At 37.7% G+C, this 25,379-nt stretch overlaps 1 protein-coding gene across 3 annotated transcripts in view; it reads right to left on the reverse strand.

The window, feature by feature from the left end:
- Window positions 1-8,342: 8,342 nt before the first annotated feature.
- The window catches only part of SH3GL2 (SH3 domain containing GRB2 like 2, endophilin A1), an 88,089-nt gene continuing 71,052 nt past the window's right edge, over window positions 8,343-25,379 (reverse strand). For all 3 annotated transcript variants that reach the window (XM_058827040.1, XM_058827042.1, XM_058827041.1), the window contains exons 3-9: window positions 23,854-23,926; window positions 19,839-19,982; window positions 17,774-17,907; window positions 16,560-16,718; window positions 15,531-15,634; window positions 12,210-12,340; window positions 8,343-9,833 (exon numbers count right to left, since the gene is read on the reverse strand). In XM_058827040.1, coding sequence (XP_058683023.1) covers window positions 9,634-9,833; window positions 12,210-12,340; window positions 15,531-15,634; window positions 16,560-16,718; window positions 17,774-17,907; window positions 19,839-19,982; window positions 23,854-23,926 — 945 coding nt within the window. In that variant the 3' untranslated portion in view covers window positions 8,343-9,633. The remainder of the gene's footprint in view (window positions 9,834-12,209; window positions 12,341-15,530; window positions 15,635-16,559; window positions 16,719-17,773; window positions 17,908-19,838; window positions 19,983-23,853; window positions 23,927-25,379) is intronic.

Consider the following 25,379-nt stretch of genomic DNA (forward strand, 5'->3'; position numbering starts at 1 on the left):
GGGGAGAAAAAAAATCTTAGTTTAAGTATGTGTGTGCCTGACTGAAATAAAAAAAAAAAAAAAGTGCTGTAATGATCTGTAGCAAGCTGACAGCTAAAAATAAATTTTTACAGGATAGATAGTGTGGATGCTATTCAACTGTTTTACTGGAATTTTCAACTCTTAGGTGTGTTTTATTAACCAATTTTGAAGGTCAATATGGAAAAAAAATCGTCTACATTATGAAACTGTGACAGTTGAAAATAAGTAGGATGAATGTCAGCAATTTCCACAGCTTGGGCTTTTGTGTTGTTTGGGGAATTTTAAATTCTAATATTCAGGTTTTGATGATCTTTGAAAGTAGGCTTTCAAAATCGTGTCTGTACAATAGCCATTATCTGTAGAAGTCTCTACGTCTGTTAACAGTATCCTTTAAAACTTCAAATTTTAGAAAGAGTATCTATTTAAAAGTTAGTAACACTAAAATGAAATGTCAGGGTGCCCTCTACTGGCTCACAGTAGTAGCACCAAACAGTAACAAAAATGAGGCATTTGTATCGCGCTGTGGTACAAAATCTAAAAGATCGACAGCTGCGTTTATTTTCAAACGTCTTGCACTCGTCAAAAACCAGATTTACCTCCCTCTCATGTCTTGAAAAGGTAAAGGTATCATAGGCTGTATGCAGCTTGAAGAAACAGACTGGTTTCTCCAGGGGCTGCTGAGTGCATGTCAGAATGAGCCACAATCATAATGCATCAACAAGGCTGCAAGTTGTGCATTATCAATTGACAAAATACTTCCCAGGGTATGAAAATAGAAACCAAGAGAGTAAATTCTGTTAAATTTTCTACATCTCATGGGACCATACAAGTTCAGCAAGGACTGTGAAATTCCTGCATCTGCATGATCTTTCCCTGCTCTAATTCCCCACAGGAGCTGTGACAAAAATGGGCTACTGACCTGCTTACGCTTAGAAATAGATTGACAGTTGCACACTATCAAGAGGGAGGAAAACATCAAGTAAAACAGATGCCTCAGATATCAAGTGATAGCTGTGGTTTCGTATAAGTATGAGTATCTCTCAAAGTGTGCATAAAAGTCAGATAAGCAGACTTGTTTCTTGAAACCACTCTTCATACTTCAGTATTGCAGGGAAGCCGGAAGAGACACATCCTCTTGGGTTACAGGGAATTTTGGAGTTCCATTAAGTTCCTTTAGACATACATAAATGAAAAATGTGTAAGCTGGACATTTTTTATTATTTTTGCAAGCTGAGAATCAGAATAGAAATAGGAGCACTGATGCTTGTTGCAGTATTACTTGACAGGCCCTCTGACATGAAGGTGTGGAGAGCACCTCACACATCACCATTTTGCTGAACAGTCTAGTGAAGTGTTAATGTTTTGACCTCCAGATAACTATGAAATTGCAATGCATTAATACTCCTTCTTTGTTTCCAAACAGCATCCCAGTATTCAGTGGAACACACCTTCAGCTTAATTCTGTTTTCAGACTCTCAGCTAAAGTTTTAGAGTATTAATGCTTTGTAAATATTCTTAAACTGTCAAAAGTAAAATGTCTGGCCTTGAATAAAAGCAGAAATTTTGTTTTGGCTGGATTAACACCATAGTTTTACAAAGAAAACAACAAATATTTTTCTCAAGCACAGTGTAAACTGTGAGAGCTTTATGCACATTCATATCTGTCCTCAACCACTCAGTGAAATATGATATTATTATTATCCCTATTGTACAGCTGGAGAATTAAAACTAAATGCATTAACCAGGCAACAATTCTCTGTAAGCATGGGAAATCAAATCTATGCTGAGTTCTACCCTAGAACTAAAACTGATCAGGTAGCATGCGACCTTCTGATTTTGGGAACGCCATGAGATGCTGCTAGACTTACAGGCCAAAGCAAACAGTAACTTCATGATGGCCCAAAGTGAAAGCAAGGAGCGGTTTCTGGGAGAAGGAATTCTGAGGATGTGGTGAAATGTTAAATGTCCTGCCTATGGGCGCTTACTAATTTTTAACAGCTACCTCAGATTTACTCATAGCTGAGATACCAGTTCTGCTGTGTTGTATTGGAAAATACATACGTAAAAAAATAGGGGTTTTTAGCCTCTTGATCAGAACTGTTAAAATGATGGCATAAACATTCTGCCTACTACACCAGCTGCCTACTATTTACTTTATATCTGTAGTTTGTTCTGCTCCTGGAAGATGACACTTTAAAGCACCTTCTTAGAGGAGTTGCTGAAAATGATCTGCTGCCTTGATACCACTCTTCCCTTCCTCTGCAGAGGAGCTGGGTACAACATTCGATCAGAAGAGCAATGTAGGACTGATGAAGCTGATGCATCTGCAGCTTCCTCTAGATATCACCACTGATGTGTGGCACTGTCTATCATCACACTGTGTCTTTTCCTCATGGCTCAAGTTTGCATTAGAGTAACTGGAGCTATTACAAGCTATTGCAGCCTAATGCAAAAGGGCTGTGAGAGGCTACCTTTTTTCTCAAGCTGAAGAATTAAATTACGCTTGCAAGGTTTTCCATTTATGACTATTCTTATCTTTGTGCAGCATTAGTTTTAGGAGCACCTTTGATCATGTTTCACTTCCAGGCTAAAATCAGAGAAAGTCCAGTAACACACATCCCTTATCTAGAAGAACAGAAAAGAAAAAAAAAAATTCTCCTTTTCTTACTCTGATGTTCCCTTATAATTTAGGAAGTATTCATTTCTAGTATTAGCAATAAGAAAGGATGGTTCTAATGAAACCTCCTACTAGCAGTTTGAACTTCCTTTCTTCCTCTTCTAAAGCCAAGAAGGCCTTGTTCGTCATGCAAACCCATACATGGGCTGAATCTTCAGGCATATGATACCTCTTACATTCCTACCCAGCATCTTCTGGGTACTTCCTAATGTGATCTGTAGAAGATCTAGGCAGGTGAGGATATGAAATGGTTGACTGGGACTGGCCAGTTAGATTAAGTGCTCCAAATTTTGCTCAACATTTTAGATGTGTGGAAGATTGAATCACCCAAGAGATCTCAACATAAGTCAAGAAAATGTAACTGCATAGTGAACTGGGTTCTACTTGCAGAACTGGCAGAGGATTATCTAGCTTATCAATTGCAAAGGGTCACAGATGGCCAAGTGTTCACTGCTTCTGAATAAAAAATACAAATACTTGAGGAAACTTACAAAGGAAAAGTGGGCTAATTAAAAACTCAGTGGGCACTTCAAGAAACCAAACTTTAAATACAGGCACTTCAAATGAATGTTAAATGTTTGAAACTTTGCCAAGGTATTTGTGGAGTTCTTCTCTATATGCAGTCAACTTGCAAGTTGTATACTGTCACATCTACCATTTTAGATACCTCAGTACCCCTTAAATACTTCAGTCCTCTATTATAGCTGTAACAGCCACGCAGAGTCATAATGCACAGCATATACCAGATAAATTTTGCAGTTCTGTGATTTTACTATTTCCATCAGAAACAAAGGATGTTCTACCTCTCTAAAAAAAAAAAAAATAAAAAAAATAATCTAAAAAAAATAGAAATTTGGGAAACTGCACCTCCAGCTTATATATGTTCAAAGCTTAACCAGAGATGGCACTGAGCAGTATTATCTAATCATACCTCCTCTGAGAAGGAGGTTGAATTAGACTCTACAAATCTAAATTTATCCTTGGTTCTATGAAAATTTATTTCATCAACTAACATGGAAGTAGATGACATGCTTACTGTATTCAATATTTAAGAATCTTGCCATCATTTAAGCATCAAACTGTTTTAGGATTCCATGGTCTGCTCTACATACAGACAAGTGCTACAGAAATAGACACCATTTATCAGAGTCTTGTGATACAACATTCTCTGAGGTTTTACCTGACAATAGTCAAACCAATAAACTATGTCAGACCAGGGGACAGAGAGGCAGATGGAGCATGAATGGCTGGACCCAGACAGCTGTGTTCAGTGGCACAGTGATCAGACATGAATGGTGCACACCAGTGACCACTGGTAATGGGTCCATTCTTGCTCAACTTGGTCATCATTAAAGTATGGCTGGAAGAGGGTCATGAACATGATCAGAGGACTGGAGCATGTCTTCTAGGAGGAAGGGCTGAGAGGCTTTGGGTTGCTCAGCTTGGAGAAGACAAGGCTCTAGGGAGATCTTATTTCAGCCTTTCAACATATAAAAGAGGCTTATAAGAAAGATGGAGACTATTTAAAAGGGCCTGTAGAGACAAGACAAGGGACAAGTGGTTTAAACTGAAACAGGAGAATTCGAATTGGACATAAGAAAGTAATTGTTTTACAAGGAGGATGGTGAGACACTGGGGCAAATTTCCCAGAGTATTTTCCTCATCACTGAAAATCTTCAAACTTAGGTTGGACAGGGCTCTCAGCAACTTGATCGACTGGAAAGCATTCATGCCCATGGCAGGGTGGGGGCTTGGAGCCAGACAATCTCCAAAGCTTCCCTGAAACCCAAACCATTCTATGACACTGTGATTTGATTATTATTAGTTTGGAAGATTAGGCACTCTCTGTAATTTTGCAGATGATACAAAACAGGGAGGAATGGCTGATAGACAGGGTAGTTCTGGCATCTGGAGGGACCTGGACAGGTTGGAGAAATGGGCTACACGAAGTTCAAGAAAGTTAAATACCTAAGCAGTGGTCTGTGGTATAGAAGCACAGCACTGCTAACAGGGAGCTATAGGAGGCCACTCTTGCAGCCCTTGGAGGGTGGTGTTAGAGCTAACTGCAGTGGGGAGGTGAAATAGGAAATAGCTGTGGGGTGCCAGGTCCAGGGCACTATACCCATAGTCCAGGGATGTGCAGCCCCACAACACCCTGCCACAGGGTCCCTATTTGAAGCCATGCTTTCTCTCTCTCTGCATCAGTTGTTATATCCTTAGTAAACCTCTGGCATGACCTTGTAAACCTCTGGTCTGGGAGGAGACAGAGTGACAATGGGGATCATTAGAAATGCTACTAAAACAGCTGTCTTGTTCAGCTAGTGCCTACTGAAGGATATTGCTGCCCATGTGAAGCCTCTGAGCACAGGATATACCACAAGTCAGTCCCTATTTGAGGGACAGGAAAGTCCTTAGATAAGAACTGCTGATGGTGGTTGGATAAATTGCTGAATCCTCCAGTTTCAGACAGTGACTCAAAGAAGTACCAGTTGTATCTGCAGGTGCTGGGAAAACAGATCTTGTCAGAGAGAGGCCTCGGCTCTCCTGGAGCCTCTCCATTCACAGATGAAGAGAGAAGACAGGAGAGCTTGAGCCTCTTTATCTTTCCCTGCATTGTTAGTGCTTCTTTTCAATTCCATGTTTTATAAAAGGTGTGGAGAAAGTGAAAGACACAAGGCCTAAGCACTGTGCCAGGGAGAACAAGAAGCATGGGGCTGGCTGCCACTACCCCACCAAATGAGTTGTGTGCCAGGACATGGTTCTAACTACATGGACTTCAGCTTGTCCACTGTTTGCCCTAGTGGCACCTGAAAGGGAGATGTTTTCTGTGTGTGTCCCAGAGCTAAGAGAGCTTGCAAGAGCCAGCAGCTCTAGGAAGGCATAGCAGAATCTGCTCTTTCTGTGACTGCTCCACTGTGCTGCATCTCCAAGGAAATACTAACAAAGATAAACAGCTTAGAAATTTTCTGTACATTACAGTGCACAGCAAGAATATGTATGACAAATCTGTTCTCATCTTCTGCAATATGTTAGATCAAATGGCAAGGAAAGACAGCACAGCCCTCTGAAAATTTCACCAAGTCTGTGGCTGAACTACCAGATAAAATAATAATTACAGAACATTCTAGATGTTCTGAGCTTAAGTCTAAGCCAACCTACTGTGCTTTACAGAAAATTAAACATATCTATAGAATGTACTTGCTTTTAAAATGTTACCCAAGTATATGCCCATCATTTGCAAAGCCAGCCTACTCCTGTGCTGGTAAGAAGACCCATTTCCACTGACCTACATGCACCTGAATCCTTGCCTTCATGAGATATGAGAAGCTTAGGACACATTCTGAAGCAGAACTATTACTCAGTGTACAAGTGGCCATAAAGATTTGCAAGACCCAGAAGTGTGAAACCAGAAAAGAAGTTTTCAAGCATAGCAGTTTTCAAGTCTTGTCAAAGCAGTTCATGTGGGAAAAGCAGCATGACAGTCTTGTCAAAGTAGTTCATGTGGGAAAAGCAGCATGACTATCTTCAAAGGGAGAATTGTCTGTAAGCCAGATTCGAATACAAAATTCTGGATGTGACTACCATCTTCTTTCTTTCTGGAGGGAAGAGGCTATTTTAAAAGAAGAAAAAAACACATTTTCAATCACTTCTTTATTTAGATGGAGAACTGTTCAGGGAACTGTTGGGGTATTTTGCTGTGTTTTTCACATAGATTCACTCTGCAATAAATAAAGCAGGCTAAGAACCTTACAGTTCAACAGAAAAAAAGAAACCAACATCAAACGTAAAACATTTAGCTATATTTGGCAGTTGATAGCTCAGTGCTGGCAGACTTCCTAACTTCCTCTGTGAGGAGCAGTTCTGCAGCCAAGCTTGGTAACCAGGAACCCATGTCATATTTTTATAATATTTCTGAAAACATGCATCTTAGGAAGCAGGATGACAGAAGTTGTAATTCTCCCAGAGAAAAAAAGATTATATCCATCAACAGCTTATCTTATGTAATTCTAGAATTAAAGAGTCACGAAGCTTCATAGGCAAAGCTTTGAACTACCTGATGTGCAAAAGCAAACACCCTCCTGCTTTTTTTGATCACCCTCTTTATCTTAGTGAAGGCTAAGATCAGCCCTGATACTTCCTCTCTTAGCCAAGCCAGATTTTGACCTTAACACCTCAGGAATAAAGCATTCTTTAGGTATTACCTGAAGGAGACATAGAACAGAGCAAGAAGGAAGTGCTAAGAATTGTGCAACATGTCCAGACCAGGCCTATGTCATCATGATGACTATTCTGTACAATCCTTCTGGTCCCATTCATTGAAAAATACTATCATTTAAAACCAGGGCCCTTCAGCATGGTGGGCCAGCACTGCATGCCAATCACCCTTTTGCTCTAAATCACGCAAATTTATCTCTGAGGTTGCTGCCCTGTGGTTGCATGCTCTCCACAAATGCTACAGAATAAAAATCTGACAAAACAGAGGTGTGTCTGTGCAGTACCTGTGACTGCTAGGCCTTGATAATGAACATAGTTAACAGTACTGTAACTGTTTATAGTAATACTAACTAACAGCAACTGTAGTATGGCACCATTAATGCATCTGTAAAAGTTTCAGGTTCCATTGAGCTTGAAGCAGATTTCTTCCGATCACTGATAGAAATTTCCTTAGAGGCCAGCCATAGGATTTGTTACTGAACTGTAATAAAAAGTTACAGGAATTGTATCTGTATTTATATTTTTTTAATAGTTTGGGTAGGAAGGGACTGTAAAATGTCGCCTAGTCCAGGACCCCTGCAATGAGCATCTTCAACTACAGTAGTTTGCTCAGAAGCCCATCCAGCCTGACCTTGAACTGAGCCTTGAATGAGGTGCCATCTCTGAAAGACGTCTACTCTGTCAGTCTCTGTCAATGTTCACTGGGACATGAACATAGAGCAGAGAGCCAGAGATGGGGAAAATAAAAGTGAGAAACACTCTTAGCAGAGGGAACACCAAGGCTGAAGAATGATGAGGTGGAGACAGTCCATGATACACCAGCAGATATCCACAATGTTTAGTTCTGTGCTCAACTCACCACTGAAAAAGGGGGGAAAAATGAGGAGGGAGAAGCAGCAGAGGGGCTTTTATGGACATACTGTACACCAACATGTACTCTTGTCAATGAGCAGGTGGTGGGGAGAGTCAGGAGTGAATTTGAGCTTGAGAACTGGAACAGGAAAAGTAAGTCTTTTTGTTCTCACTGCACAAAAATACTTGAAATTATTTAAATTAGTTTTCTCCAAGTCAAGTCTGCTTTGCTTGTGATGATATCTCTGTTTTTTACTTAAAACCATAAATAAACTATAGATTATTTAAGCTTCATTAGCATTGTGGACACCAGGATTCTTCAGTAAGAAATAACCTGTATCTACAAGACTGCATGCTAGTCATTGAGACACTAATTTAATGTGGTCAGTGTTAAGTTTATCCTGCTTATAAGGCCATTATATGCATTAGATTTATTTTACTGAAGTAAAATGATAATGAAAAAAAATAAAATAAAAAAAATCACGCATGAAATAATGTGCTTTCTAAAATAAAATTCTTGTTAGCTGAAGTTATCAAAAGAGATTCTAAAGCAACAAAGCAATAACCCACAAAATTATTCTAATTATTCTCTCAGCATTTATTTGAAATAACAATATTTTCCATGATATAGTTTATACATTAAGCAGTAGGGAATTGTCTTCATTTCACATCATCCAGTATTGAAGTGGCACATTCGAAGCAGCACATTAAACCTCTGATAGAGTCTGTACAATTTAGATAAATAGAACTCTGGATAACTAAACTAACAGAACTTCTGCAACTGTTACCAAAAGAATGCCAAGAAGCTAGGCACAGCACTATACACACCAAGTGCAGGAAGGAGGAACACAGGAGAACCAACTAAACAGATGGAAAATGTTTTTGTATATACAGCCACATGTCTTCAGTTGCTCAACAAAAAAGTAACATGTTTTATTTTGTCCTCATTGAGGAGAGAGTATGCACAAATGATGTTCAAAGAACACATGGCAGACAGAAACAAATGAAATGAGGGTTCTGTTTGGTTGGTTACTGTATTCCTCAGTGAATGAGTTTACGAAGGATATCTGGTGCTTAAGCAGCAAGGTTTTGTGCCAAGACTTGACAAGAAACATTAAATAAATGCCAGTTTTATTCCCCATCTTGCCCATTTACTGGCATTTTGGTGAGCATGCTGAAAGTTCCTGAAGGGCAAATTCAGGTGGTTTGTGGTCCAACATTTCTACTACAGGAATCCCCATTTGATAGCTTACAGTTTACCTCTGGAGGGAAATAGGCCTTTTAACAATAATTAAAATATAAAACTTAGCAGAGAGCAGCAGGACACACAGTACAGTGGTTCACTTTCTGAGAAACCAGATGATCTACACTTACACTCTCTCTGTGAGAACAGCCAGCCAGTTTGGTTGGAAGATACAATTCTGGTTAGTCAATGTTAGACCTGTGAGAACTGTATCATTAGAAAGGGAAAGATGGAATGGCAAGAATTTTTCCCTCTTTTTATAGAGAACTAAGACTGAAAAAGTTATACGGTGGTGATAGGCATTATCTTCCCAACACCACCTTCACTTCCTGCTACTTCACTATGAATTACCTGCTTTGCTTGCCATCATCTTCCCCATTTCATCTTGCTAATGGCTCTGGTTACTACCAGGCCAGCACAGTCAATAAACTAACCCACGCTGTGCTGGCTCAGAAGATACAACGCATCACCACCACATAGTATGACAACACGTAAACCAAAGATGCTCATTAGGAATTGGTAACTCTAACCACTGCAGTTTGCACTTGTAAGGTGTAAGAAGCAGCATTCTGAAAGCAGTGGTACTGACACAGCTATCTGTGTCAGAGGTGGTGGATCAGCATTCCTAATTGGGTAATGGAACCAGAATATCAACATAATTGATGGGGAAGAAACCTGACTGGCCATGAAGCATCCCCTCATACCAGTTTTCATCAATCTGGTTAGTGAGGGTGATTATATCACCCTCTTTAAATCCCAGCTCCCCTTCATTCTCTGGTTCAAAGTCATACAGAGCTCGGCAGCATGGCTGATCCATGTGAACACCTAAGGAGAAGAAACACAGAAACAACATGCTTAAAAATCTCAACACTTAAGAGTACCCATTTTACTACTGTACCTGACAGACTTTGCTGTTTCTGTTATCCCTCATTATCTGAATTGCCAAACTTTGTTGGAAGACAACTATTAGTTTCTGACAGTCTTCAGTTACTCTAAGTGCCTGCTGGTAAAACTCTGAGAATCCCAAAAGAACCGAGCTGTAGTCAAGCCCAGACCTGGAAGCACAGCTATGAACAATTTGGAATCTAATTTTTATCTGACTATAAAACACAAAAAATTAAGCAAAAGCCTTAACATATTTCCAGCTTTACTGACAAAGAGATGCTTTTTCTGTTTACCTCAGGTAAGTAGTATAAGTGGTGGCTTAAAAGAACAGTCTAAATATAACCGTGTGTTTGCCCTTTATTTGGAAATTTCACTGGTACAGCTATACCACTGTATCTGATCCTAATCCTCTGAAGTTTAGTACCATGTTTTCAGAGACTTTTATTCTCCATTCCCACAAAACACTTTATTACAGGATCATCAGGATAGATTCAGAAAAATTTGAAATGGAGAGCTTTCTAATATGCTACTTCATGAACATCAAACCATAAACTCTTTAGGATGGCTAATGGATATTATTGTAAGTCATTAGTTTGATTGGATTTTTCACATGAAAATTCATTTTATATGAAATTAACAAATATGCTCCTTCTTCCCTCCTGAAGTCTCTATAGCTTCAAGCCTACCAAACCCAAAATTGTTACTGGTCAAAATATGTAGGATTTAGCAGCACTAAATTGTAAAAAATAATTTCTCATCCTGAATTTCCATAGTAAAAGTTCATGTATTTCCAGTGGTCTGAATTAACCAACACATGCCACTTCACCATTATGATAGTTCTAAGAAATTCTATTTTTTCATGAATACTGGCTTTAAGATGAGTAAGTTTCAGGTTCAAACATTCTGCATATTCATTTTGAACACACACTGGTTAGAAGGCCTATCCTTGAGTTATTTTAGGACAAAAATTTTCCATTTCTTTAGATCTCAATAGAGCAAGTTTTTCAAATACCAGATGTAATTTATTAAATTCTATAGTGAAATATTATTTTCTTTACATATTGCTCACAGTGTATTTTGGTTTCTTTGTCCTGAATACTACTGTGCTGATATCAACACACCTTAGAGCATGTTTGCCATCCTCATTTCTACCAGCTGAATTTTAGAATAATTAGCAAATAAACTCTTTGAATTAATCACCCCAAACATCTGTTCAAGAATTTTCAAAGAAGGCATTCCTCTGAAACCAATAAACATTTCAAAAAAAGAACCCCTATTGCAGAAATTGTTAAATATTGCTCACTAAAGAGGGAAGTATAAATGTCTGCTCTGGCTTAGCACAGACAAGTGTTCACGAGTGAAGAAAATTACTGGTGAAATGAGGAGAGCTCCAGCAGCTCCAGCATGCAAAACTCAAGCCACATTCATGCACAAGGAATCTGTTATATCCTTCTCCTTGTTAGCATAGTGAGGAGATTGCTAGTAGTTTGCAAGACTGTGTAAGATAATTTCCAGTTGCCAGTGACAAATGGAGACATCGTTCCTGCCTACATGTGGGAGGAAAATCAAACATTCACATCAGGATGTGATGGAATGAAAGGAAGTCCTGACTAAAGATCTAGGGGAAAAAAAACAACTAGTCATACAAGGTTGAGGTAAACTGAGGTTTACTAAGGTAAACTAAATAACTAAATAACTAAAATCAGGGTCTGGACAGAGGCCAGCCCTCGCCATACCATGGGATAACAGGTCATTCTTGTGTAAGAAACAAATAATAATCCCTCCTGATATTAAATAAACCTACTGTATTAAATAAACCATTCTTTAAGATAGTAATTATGCACACTCATACTAATGCTTAATCTTGCTTGTGCTGCTCCCACTTGGACAAAGAAAATAGCTCATATAGCTTAGTTTTTATTTTCAGTTATTTTTACCTGCAGGCTCACTGTTTTGTAATACCTGATTTTAAAAAGCAGGATATAGTTATGGAGGTCTGGCTGGCCTTAGTTTTCTGCATTTTCATGGAAAGCTTTCAATTGCTATTTTGGTTTTTGAAGTGCCTATTTTGTAAAGTTCTATATTTCAGGGTAATCTTCTAGGACAGAAGATATTTTTGACCAAAAGACATATTTAAAGGAGAGGATACTCCACCTCTGTTCTCCTGCCTGAGGATATGAACACTTCACAAAGAAACAACAGTCCAAACATCTCTGTCTCTTATATTCTATCCCCAAACTCATTTTCCCTCATGGAAAACCTAATCTTCAGAAGAAAGCATGCAATCTCTGCATTGACACAAAACTCCGACATTACCTGATGGTTTGGGTGTGGTGGCATGGGATATTCCTCCATTGTGCTGTGTATTGTCACCAGTCGAGAAATCCAGGCTCATACGGGGTTTGGGCTGGTATTCTCGCCTGGGCTGAGATGATGCCTCTTTTATTCTGCCAAAACATGAAGGTTAAATGACAAGAGTTAATATCTTGTTAGCAGATGAGATGCACCAAATACCCTTATGTCCAAGGCTGAGGTTCTCATCTACCAATCATCCATACTAAACAAGTTGAGTCATTTGGAGTAGCCTTTTTGTTTACAACAATAGTTGCAAACCAGCTGATGTGACTGTGCTATGAAGTTGTCAATTCTTCATTCCTTTTAGAAAACTAGCAATTTGTCTTCCTTTTACCTAACAAAAACAAAGAGCTCATAATAAAGAAAAACTTGTTACGTGACTATCAATGCTTAGAGAAGGGCTTTACAAACATTCCTGTCCCCATTTTTAGCATGACTTTTTACTTCTAACCCTTGCAAGCATTAATTATTCAGCTGATTGATGCCAACTCTTGTCATTTTGTAAGAAGACTCTGTGGGAATGTACTGACTTCAGCTGCAGACTTGGTTAATTTGCAATTTGGAATACTTGTTTCACAAAGGGACAAAAGTCCAGTCTTCCTGAGTATCAAAATAACCATTTATGCATCATTAACTTCAACTTATTTTTCTAATTGAGAAATCTATAATTTCTAGGGAAGGTTTTATTTACAGATTCCAGGGTAAAATCCAAGGAAGGCATGAATAGAATCAGAGCAACTTGCAACTGCCACATGTATTTCTAATTCCAGAAATGAAACACAAGTTTATTTCTCTAACCTTTTCTTGATCTGCCCTAGACTTGCTGCTGGTAGCACATTTTGATTTATCTATTGAAGAGATCTGCATCTAACTTACTGACTTTTGGTTCTTATAAAAAGGTTTTCCTCACCATCCAAAATACCAATATAAGTCAGTTCCCAGCGAGTGTTTTTCTTCCACATTAAAAAAACCAAACCCATAAGCAAAAAAAAAAAATTCTTAAATAATTGAAGTGGTCAAAATAAATAAAAAGCCTTTGTTTTGTTCCACTCATTAGCAAAAGTTACATTTTCAAGACAGTAAAATGTTTAAGAAAAATTAGTTCTGTTACATTTAATGTTTTCATGAAACCAATACCACTTTTTGAGATTATGAACTATAAGGTGACAGACAGTTCTATTGACTTTCTAAAAACTATCCAAAATCTCAGCATAAGCCATGTTTCTTAGGAAAATAAATACCTCCAAGAAAACCATTCCTGCTTCCCAGCTGCTCTGTCATGATGTTGGGAAAACTGCATCCTTGTTTCACTTGGTGAAAAAGGGAGTTTAAAATAGTCTTTGCTGACCTTCCAGTTTTTTATTAATTTTACTGAAAGTTTCCCAATGTTCACCAAGCTCCTAATGTTCCCCAGTTCCTGGAATCATGGCATTTTAAGGAAGTTTATTCCTTCCACTAATGTATAGAAAAAGATTAAATTCTTTCACTTGAACTTCCTGAACAAAGTCTTGAAGTCTAATCTAAACAAAGACAAAATCTAAGCCCAGACAATATAGAAGACAAGTGCATTATTAAATTTTTCCTAGTTCTTGCAGTCTATCTCATACTTTTGAAAAATTCTATTGTGAATATTTTACACAGGACAGTCTTCGTAGTTATAAGACATTGTCCATGCCATAAGCCAGCATGAACTGGTTCTATTCACTCTTTCAAAGAGTACCTAGAAAAAGGGCAGTAGGTGCTATAGACATCACTGGCAGTGAACAGCAACAAATTTGCTCAGCTTAGAAATAAATAATCATTTATTTTCTGCTCCATAGAGTTTAAAAAAAAACAACAAAACCAAAAATCCCAACCAAATCCCAGGGGTTATGCATTAATAGCTACCTGCTTATCACTGGCAGGGAAAGACTAGTAACGTGGACAGTAACAGCTCTACATCCCTGACTCATCTCTGGTGTGAACACATCACAGTGTTCAATTTGTGTCCAGCAGTGTGGATAAAGTATGCTTTAGCCAGCAGCCTCTTTATGATTAGGGATGCATAAGATTTAGTTCAACTGAATTACCATAGCACTCTGATGCAAGATCCTTGAAAAGCTAAAATCGTTCACAGCTGAAACTTAAAGCAAAAATACTGACAAGTCAGCAGAAATTTCAAAAGGGCTAAGGATCATCTGAAGCGATACAGAAAGTCTATTGTAGAGATGTATATTCACTTAATGGCATAATTTATGGACTACTGAATAAAATACCTGTTCCTGAGGACTTTTTCATGCTTCTGTAAAGAGAGTGAATTGCAGTAGTCTTCTGCAAGTGCCAAAAATTGGTCTGTTAGCTGTTTAGACATTACTGGAAACTGTATCCAGGAACAGTCAGCTGGACAGCCTACCCACAGCAAGTGCTGTTCCTAATCACAAAGACTGTAAGACTTAGAACTGAATGAGGTTTTCAGGATGCATGCTCTGAGAAAATTAATACTGATAGACCCAGCAGTATTAGCAACTTGATCTATACTAATGACATCAGAAAACGGCTGCCTCTGCACAGTATATGAACGTTAACTCCGCTTGGGAATTATATCCAGCTTTTACTAAGAGGCTGCCAGAACCATATTGGTAGAGAAGACTTTCCTGAATGTTAAATTTCTTTGAAGAAGGAAGTGTATATGAGAAGCTGATAAATCTGTTTTGATAAAAACAAAAATTCTAAAGTAAAAATGATGAAACTCTTTTAAAAAAAGATGTTGTAGGAATTCTGATAGCACATGCAGTTATTCAAAGGGCGATGGAAGAAATAGCTCAAGTCTTGTACCAAGTTTGACCTTGATAGGAGGAGTGTTAAGTGGATAATAATGAGGATATCACTACCAGCTCACAAAAATCTTCAGGTAGTAGAGAATGCAACAAGAAACTCTTTTGCAAAGTCATTTTTTAACATTTTCTTTCAGAATAAGCACACTTTGTGAATACATGCACAAACAGTAAGGAATCTAAAGTTGCAAGTGTCACTGAACTCAGTATTTATAAACACTTACTTTCAATTAACTCACATTTAATAGCTTTGCTGAGCTGAGGTGCTTTCCTGAACTCATACACAGAAGGAGATGCATCTCTAAAACATTTAAATCTCAGCTTGCAATCATCTATTGAAATGGCCCTTGATTTCATAAAAGTACAAGTACCAAGTCAGGAAAGATAACAGCACTGAATTCTACTCATAGGTTTTCTACCTCTGTAAAACCACCAAACTATTTCAAGAAACTTAGAAAAAGTGCATTACCTATCTTCCAGTTTAGAAGTAACTCGCTGTAGGATCTGTGTGGCCTGCTTGTGATACTCCAGTTGGGCTTGCACAAGAGCAGAAAGCTGGCTCACTTGCTCAATCTAAGGATTGAAAATAAAACATAAAATTTTAGGTGAATACTAACAGCTCAGGCAATAGAGAATAAAGACCACTGTCCACTGCAAAGGCAGTTTAATGTATCTCTCTAAAACCTTGATTCATCTTTGTAGTTAGCAGTAAATATTTACATATTTTACATATCACCTATTACCACATCTGGTTATGACCTGATCTGGAATGGTAACTGCAACTCCTCTCCACTGATTATCTCTCCATGGCTGATTTGCATGAACAGCAGCCTACAGACCTACCACATTCAGCAAACACTATGAAATTAAAAATGAGACTGAAATGAGAGTATAATACACCTTCTCCCTCCCTGCCTTTGAAGAGCACAGAACCATAGGGACTACGGTCATGCTTCTGCTTTTGTGGTCTTCTTGTTTGTGGTGAGGGCAGAGAGCATTCCACTTCATGAGGAAAAAAACACCCAGACCCCACTCTGTGGTTAAAGCAATTGCTAGCAGTTTCCATAGTGCACAATGCCATAATGGTGTAATGTTGGCCATCACTATTTGCACACACTGGACATGAACGTTACTACAAAGATCAAAAACTTAAAACTTAAAAAACTACAAACTTGTTGCTCAGTCCTAACCAAAACAAAAAACATAAAAGCCTTGGCACAAACCCACAAATAAACACAATTAGTTACATTTATACAATTCTAAGAAGAAAAATACTTTGGTTTTGTAAGTAAAGCTTTGCAGATAGGAAGCACAATAATGCTACAGAGGACTTCCATTCTCTAGCTCAGTTACCTATAAAATACCTAGGAAATTGTTCCTACTTGAACATACTGTACATCACTATAGCTTCTGAGCCTTTCACTCTGTCTAACAAGGAGGAAAGTGCTTCCACTATCTGTCTAAGACTCTGGTCAAAGATTAACAAGGCTTATCTCACATCCATCTCCAGAAGGTTAAACATGCTTGACTCAGCAATTTCTTTTGATTCATCAAATTTCTCCAGAGCCTGACGAAGTTCTTCATCAGGGAGCTTGCCCTGTCTTTTCTTCTTGTAATCAAAATCCAGGCGTCGACCCTCCATTTTCTTCAGGTGATGCTAAAAAAACAAAAAACACGAATGCAAGCAGACAATAAAGGATCTTTCCCAGCTCTCCTGATATTGAATTTTAAGCAGGTAGTCTATGCACTTTTGGGAGAATATGCTGTTTGTTGTCTACTAACTCTTTCCCACAGAAGAGAAATACAGAACAATTAAATATGTGGGTTTATGTATCAGTTAAGAAGCAACGATCTAAATGACAGACCAACACTAATAAAAGACCGTGCAGAATGGACAACTTCAATTGCCATCTATATTAAAGATACACAAGTTTCTTGCTTTTCAACTGTAATGAAGAATTACCTGAAAACTGTGTTTTTCTTCCCCCCAGATGTTCAGAAGAAAATTAGTACAAAAAACAACTTAGTACATTTTTGTCTGTGAACAGCACTCACAAACAGAGCAACACAAGAATTTTTTTTATAATTTGCATCAGACCACTAAATAATCTTAATTCTATCTCATACTGAAGATTTCCTAGATTGTTAACTGAGATAACATTCATGTTCATCTGTTTAGCAGCTGCCAGAAGTTAATGCTACTGGCATGACCATGATTACTTGAAGTGTTTACTTTCTCTCAGAAGAACCAATTTATTATCCACTACGATATTTATAACTACCCATTTTCTAAATTATATCAAACATATCCTTCATCCACATACATTTAATGCTTTGAAAGCCTTACTGAGCTGAGAAGAGCAGTTACTTAAGAAGATAAGCATTTGCCATACACTAGAATATGGAACATAAACATCGGTACATCTATTTTGTGAAAGGAGCTTTCAAATGGCAAGATTAGAGTACTGTGTTCATGCCTGCAGAGGAATGAAAATTTTGCCATCAAAAAAGTTCTAATTTTTATCTTTCCCTTACTAAAGCATCAAGAAGAGACACAGAATTGAAAAGTAAAAGTCAAGCCAAAAGAGACAAAAAATCAGGCCATTTTCAAAACTGAATGCCCCATTTTAAACTACACAACTAACAAACATTCTAAACATAGAGACAGTCCACACATTTGGCATTATTAAAATTCAGCATGGAGGGCAATACCTGTATTTCTCTCAGATCTTTGTCATGGAGGTTCTGAAGTGGGTCAATAAAGTTCTGCTTCACTTCCATGTCTAAAGAGTCCTTGACTTCAGAAAGCTCCTTCATAGCTTCTCCCACATCAACAAGTGCTGGTCCTGAAAGAAAAGATGCAGTCAAAATAACTTAGTTTTGAAGCACCGTAGAATGAAACTGAGTCATGGAAACTTCATAGCAACTTCAGTTAGTATTTAATTTTATGTCTCAAGTTCAGGAAAGAAACAGAGGATGACGCAATAAGTGAAAGAGCAACAACTAGATTTTACACTCCTGCAACCACCAGAGTTCATGCCTTGTAATACAGCTGAATTTGTGGTTCTATGCTGTGCCAAGACAGGCTCCTCCACATCCCTTGTTGTCAGTTCATTTCTCACTCTGTTGAAATAAATATGCTAGAACAGAATTAACTGTATTTACGGGGTGGTATCATCACCACACTGTATTAAAAACAGTTTTAATTCAAGTCTAGGTCTTCCCATTTCTATCAGTGAGACTGATGACAGTACCAAATGTAAAAATTCTTAACGATTTCACAGATTGTTTTCTTTAATGAAAGTTTTTTTTGATGAGACTATAGTCTTTACTATTACACTTAAGAGGTCTACTACACAGACTACTCAAGTGAGCTCATAAATATCAATAACCCCTAACTGCCTTTTGAAATTTCCTCCAAGATTAACTTGAGGACCACAAAAATTACCATTCTGTTTTACTTCTGCTACATAAAAAGAAAAGCAAAAAGCTCAAACATAGCCTCCTGGTTTTATGTATAGGTTAGGGATAAAAAAAAAAAAAAAACAAACAAACCACTTTCAAAGAATAATTGGGTCTGAAAATCAAAATATGTGAGAAATCAGAAGAAGCTTTGTCTCCCAAGTAGCAGATGCCAGCAATGCATTGCAAAATGAGACAGCCTTCCAGATTTGGACAAAGGGTAACAAATAGCTGTAATAGCTGCTATTAATTAAGAATTCAAAAATAATTGCTGTACCTATTCTGCTGCATGGTAATGCAGTTATCACAGAATATAATATCATAGAATATACAATTTGCAGAACCTAGATTATATTAGCTCTTCATTTTCCTTTTAAAAATGTGTATGAAATTTAGTAAATGAGAGGCAACTAATAAAAAAAAATCAGTAGTATTTAGCACAAATCAAACTACATCTGTTAAGCTTACTAGTGAACTACATAAAACAAGTAAGAAAGTACTTTTTTCCCATTCTAAATGTCTTTATGTCAGGAAAACAATTTTATGATGGTTCAAATAGAGAATTGGATTTTCACAGTCCCATTTGAGGGTCCTGTGTATTGTCATGCAAAAATGGCAACAGAAATCCACACAGACAAGACAGAAATAAAAAGAATGCTGTTGTGAATGTCATCTTTCTATAACTTTACTGCCAAACATCATTTTAAGAGTCAGTTTAACATTTGTAACTCAATTTGTAACTGAGCTGTAAACTCATTTGGCCTTGGAGGGAGAAGCAGTCAGCATATAAGACAGGAGTGTTCATTAGTGCCTTAAAATATGGAATTTGGAAAAAAAAAAAAAAAAAAGGCCAAAGCTTATTAAAAATCTATTAGTTTTTATTCCTTGCCTGCAATGACAACAGTATCAATTAGTTTAAGGATTCTGAGGTCAAGAGCACTTTGTTCCATATATGTATAGACAATAATACAATTTCTGTACATGTGAATATTTCAGTCCAACGTAGCCACAGTATCACAATTTATGACAGAGAGCTAAAGCCTATGGGTCCAAAGGGAAACAATTTGACCATAATTTCTAAGAAGAACTTCTCTAGTCAAAATCTTCAAAAGATACTCTAAAGAGGCCTAGACCAACCTCAAATAAAAAGTCGGATGAAGCAGAACTCTGACGCTTCTTGCAGAGAAGCAGAACTCTAATGCTTCTTGAAGACGTTCTTCCCCTATAAGAGTGCAGCCCTTTAATAATGAAAGCTATATGAAACTTTCCTACCATTTTTATTCCATTATAATGGAAAGGGAAGTAAACAACTTACCAAAGTTGCATTCTTCACCAAGTTCTCGGCCAAATTTCAGCATCGCATCTGCCAGCAAGGCTTCTGCCTGAGGATAGCCTGGCCCCTTTTCCTGGCCTCGAATTTTCGACATAGTGTTGATCATGCTAAGTTTAGCTCTGGAAGCTGAAGAAGGAAAGTGACAGAGGATACAAACATACTACTGTTTGCCTACAAAGGAATGAATCCATTCTTGTGTTTAAATTTATCTGAGCAAGTCAAAATGTATTTTAAAGATGCTATGTAAGTTTAGGACTAAGCCCTGTTTTTCATCAATTCTTTCTATAGCAAAGGAATGAAATATTGTTGGTCAATACTGCTTTTATTTTGCTGGCAGACTAGAGAGGAGACTCTGTCCAAAACTTTTAAGTCAAAGCTTCCCTTGAAATGACTTGGACAGAAGTAAGCCCAGGAATATTCCCAAGATAGCACGTTTGACAAGTGACAGAGAAGAAAATCTTTAAGATATTGCCAAATTCTTCTTAATCTTAAAATCCCTAGGTACCAGATGGATACCAGAATGAGCCAGTCTTGCCCTCAAGGAAAAGTCCAGACTAGGTACACTCAAGATTAAACCGTGATATCCTCCATTTTTGAAATGTTTGAAAGCTTTTCTGTTGTAGAACCTTAAGGAAAGTCAATGTCCCCAAACATGATGTGTAGCAACCTTTGCAACACTTTTTGCTTTTTATGGGGATTTATGGAAACACCAATTTCAATAAGGTTTTCAACTGTACTTTAGCTTGCATTTTATTTCAAACACACAACTGAAGAATAAATATTAAAAGAAAGGACACAAATATCCTAATTGGTGGAAAAAAGACAGCAAATACAAAAGAACTAATTTGTCTGCTGATGTGCTTTAGTGAATTTTTGTAACTACAGCATATGAATGGCCTGAAGAGAGTGAATTAGTTAATGCCACTTGACTTCAAATTTTTCCAGCTAAATCCTAGTGCCAGCAACGCAGACTCAGAGCATGTTTCTTATCTATGTTACTGTGTGTGCTGCTGGAGGGCAACTATGAATACCTCTACCTTCCCCCTTCCAAATGCTTGACTTTGTAAGGTGCTCTTAAAATTAGTTTTCCTGTTTACAAAACATTAGTAGTTCACACTGTTGTGTGCTGATTTCATTGGTCAAAATTCAATCTTGCACACATTACTTCAGCAAAATGAAATATTAACAAACTAGTGTAAAAAAATTTTTTTCATATATTTATTGTTAAAAGTGCATATCAAAAGCAAGTTCTTGTTGTTGAGTATGTTTAATTTTGCAGCTTATGTATCTGTTTGCACAGACACAGACGTGGAAACAGACACAGGAATATCAGGCAAGTCTCACAGTACTTATTTTGTCTGAGAAGCAGCTATGAAAGGGCAAGGTATTTTTAACATTTAGTAATTTTGTTTTTTTTAGTTTTTCCACTACCCTTGAGTGCCATCAGATTATGTTTTTCAACATCTGAATTTCTTGATGCCTTCTGTTTCTACCCACTACAAAACTACAGTCAGCAGACTTGCTGACTGTTCAGATTAAGAAACTGCATTTTAACGAAGTTCAATGTCATTGAAATGATGGTGGCAAGAAGAAAATACAGAAGCACAAAAGAAAATAAGGCACAAACAAAATTAGTCAGGGAAATGGAGGCAGCAAGTCAAATTAAATCAGAAGCAAATGGAAGTATTTTCAGAAAATAAAGAAAGAAATATAAGAGGGAATACGAAAAAATGAAGTGGCTATATTTTGGACAGCAAGGTAAAAGTTAGATGATGCATACTTCTTTTATTGATGTTTTAAAACACCATGGACTCAGACGATCTGTAGTAGCATAGTACTATGTTATCCAAGTGTTCTCCAAGCACATCTTATTTATCAAGGAATGTGTGCTACATCCCAAATCCTCTTCTTCCTACCAAACCCAGGTAAACTTTTAATCTTCTTTAAAATACTCCTGTTAAAGGGTTTCTTTCCTGTTTGTGGAACAGACAGATTTTGGTGTGGTTTTTGGTTGGTTTTTTTTGTTGTTGTTGTTGTTTGGTTTTGGTTTTTTTTGTTTGTTTTGGTTTGGTTTTTTGTTTTGTTTTGGTTTTGTTTTGTTAAATTCCCCTCCTTTTCCCAATGTAACATTCCATTTCTATGGAAGTGAGAAAGCAAATGGGAAATACTAGAAGCTGGCATTTTTGGTGAGCCACGTAAAAGGTAATACAGCTGTAAGGGGAATTTTAAAGGAGAAAAGTTTTTGTTTTATGGAAAAAATAGATTAGAGTTCTTCTCACTATAGGGAGCCCTTTCACAACTGACATAAAACAATCTAAGATCAGGTGAGTGCTGGAAAGGTTTATTCCTCCTATCCTCTTACCTGTGGAATGAACAACACGGTCTCATTATATGGGCATGAAAGTGAATCTTCCTCCTGCCTATTAAGATGTTAATTTTTTGATTCTACTTGAATCAAAAAGTTGCACAAGCAGAAGAAGCGGTATGCAGCTAGACTATGAAACTGTTCTTTCATGTAGCACTGCAAATTTTTATTTGCCAGAAGTGCCTGAAATCACACCCTTAGCTACCTGGAGAAATTCTGCTCTCTGCTTTTGCTGTGAGCCTTTTCCACAATTCACAGCAATCATAACCACTGAGATATGTCAAGATAGCAAAGAAGCACTAAACAGCCAAAGCTTATTACTCAGTCTACACAGTGTTGTTTAACAGCAGTTTGACAGCAGCTAACAATTTTATCACTATCCCCATAATGTTTGCTAATCCTGTTGCTTTTCCTGCAGAATACATTATGATGAGCAATGAAGCTGTGGACTCAAGTCATAAATAGATTGTCATCTGCTGACAAGAAAGTCTGGTCATCATTATTTTCTTTCTAGTAGTTCTTGAACTTGTAAATACTATTCCTCTTTTTTCTTTTCTTCTTTTTTTTTTTTTTTTTTTTTTTTTTTTTATCCAAAATCCACTGCCAGCATCATCAAAATATTATCTTCTCTTCTATGGTCTAACATAAAAATATCACCAATTAATCTGCACCAGCAATAGTCCTTCAGCATACCACACTGGAGCTGAAATATCTCACAGCAGTTCAAATTTATTTCCAGCTATAAGGAATAAAATTTCTCAGTGTAAATGTGTGAATTTGGTCTATAGTTCCATGCAACTCTAAGATATTTATGGTAGACAGGCTAATTTTACCTTCAGGTAAGTGGTCCCAGAACCAGCCTTACAGAGTTTGAGATGTGTTTGTACAACACTCTCAAGCATATGGTATGACTCTTGGGGATGGTGTTGTGCAGGGCCAGGGCTCAATAATCCTTAAGTGTCCCTTCAAACTCTGCATGTTCTGTGATTCTGTGATTTATCACAAGCTAACGCCATTGACCTTACCAGTGATGCTGACATTGACTTATGTAGTATCAAAACACGTATCTTAGTAGATCACTACAGAAATTTCCATAATTTCCATTGCATTTCAATGCAATGGTTTATTTGTTTGTCACAGGTCCAGATGACCCTTCCCTGCAAGAAACCTTCAGCAAGAGGACCATGTAGTTCTCCATCAGCCCAATCAAAGCTGTTCTTTCATCTCCCTATGGAAAAGACTCATTGGTTTCTATTTTGAGGGTTCAATTTAGACATGCCTGATAACACCTGATTTTCTGTACTTTTCTCCATTATGACATGAACAGCTCCTTCACACCATCCCTCTTCTATAACAAGGATGGGAAATTGGCAGAGGACCAGAGGAAAAGTGGTATATCTCTTCTTGTGCCATGAAGGAAATTGCTTTTGCCTTCCAAAGCCAGTCTTCATTCACTGTGACAACCTAACAAGAGGCTGTACTCATCTCTGTTGTTTACTTTACAGTAACTTCACCAATTTTGTGTCAACCTTAATTGCACCAGTGAGGATAAGAGCTGTCAGACTTCATACTGGTAAGAAAGATTGTTTTCAGAAAGTGCTATAAAATTGTAAAATTGTGAAATTAGGTTACCTGGATTTGGCTGAAGATACTCTATTGTCTTTGCCATTATTTCCATAACTGCCCTGCTGGTAACATCCACTTTCTAGAGGACAGAGGGTTAAACAAAAAGAAACATGGAAGTTAGACAAAAGGAAGAAGTTTTTCCCTCATTTTGTTCCTATCAATTCTTTTAACTCTTCTTATGGTTTTATTTTTATGTACTTCAGAACAGTCCTGGAACCAGAATGGTGGTAATACCTGCAAAACTTCTAAAGCATGACTCCACCATTTCAGTTGATAGCAGGTCCATTCTTAAGTAAAGCCGTTAGTACAGAGTACCTCAGAATGTGTTAGGAATTTTATACCTTGTACAGTTATTGAAACATTTGATCATTGTACAGTGAAATTTCTTTCTATCACCCTGGGAGCCATCCACAATTGAGAAAGCTTTTTGATGGAACAGTTTTTGGAGAACTGTCTATCTTTGATCCCTTAATAACTGGCAAAATAAGAGGAAAGCAGAAATCACTCAAAACCAACCACTAACTAATAAAATGGGCTGTTTACCTCTTCCAGAGCAAGGTCTGCTAAAACTGGGGTAAGGAAGACTAAATATCACTCAGTTCCCAGATTCAAGAAACCTCAAGAAAATTATCAGCATAAATGCACTGACCATTTATTTCTCCCTGGCTGATTCCCATATTTAGGATTTTAAAAAACTTAAAACTGAATAGCATTACTTTCTTCTACTTTCTTTTTTAGTAAGAAGGCTTTCTTTCTTAGGAAGCAGTCCCTATCCACATCTTAGACTGAATGTAGCAAAGCATGCAACTATTCTTACTCTCAGAATCAGGTCTCAGAGAAAAAAATGCTGCTTTGGCAGATTGGGGGATCCCTATAGTGTCCTGTACTCTGTATTTATGAGGACACATTGCATTACTCTGCAGGGTAGCTTGTATCCCACAGAGTGAACTCCTTTGTCATAATGGCAAGTTCCTATTTTAAATAAGAACACCTGAGATAGGTTGGTTACATCATGATGTCTTTCCTGTTTCCTGTTGCCACTGCCATCTGCTGTGTCTTGCTGCATCCTTTACAAAGAGAAACAGGAGAGGTCTGCCAGACTTGGGTGAACACGTAGCTGAATTGCCTGGCAGGGAACACAGAAATGGCTAGAAGGCTGAAGAGGACAGTGGGGGCAAGGAAACAGAAGGCCATGGATGTGCAGAGGAGTAATGGCCATTGCCTGCAGAAGAGCTGGCCGTGGAAACAGGGCCAGGTTGGAGTGTGGAGGCAACTGATTACTTTACTCCATTCCTTCCTCAGCCTTCAGTGCTCCTGTCTCCTGGGCTACCAACCCATCCCACCCACAAGCATGATGTAGGACCAACAACTGGCTGTTCCAAGGTCCTGTTTTCCACTCTAAACTTTACCCAGTTTTCTGAATCCTTGTTAACATCTTCCAGTTGGAATGCCTGTACTGGTTACCCATTCGAACAGAAGCTGAGAGGGAGAAACCAACTCTGTGCTTTCTTTGTAAGATGTACAAAAGATAT

The sequence above is a fragment of the Poecile atricapillus genome, chromosome Z (genome assembly GCF_030490865.1).
Source record: "Poecile atricapillus isolate bPoeAtr1 chromosome Z, bPoeAtr1.hap1, whole genome shotgun sequence".
NCBI classification, from domain to species: domain Eukaryota; kingdom Metazoa; phylum Chordata; class Aves; order Passeriformes; family Paridae; genus Poecile; species Poecile atricapillus.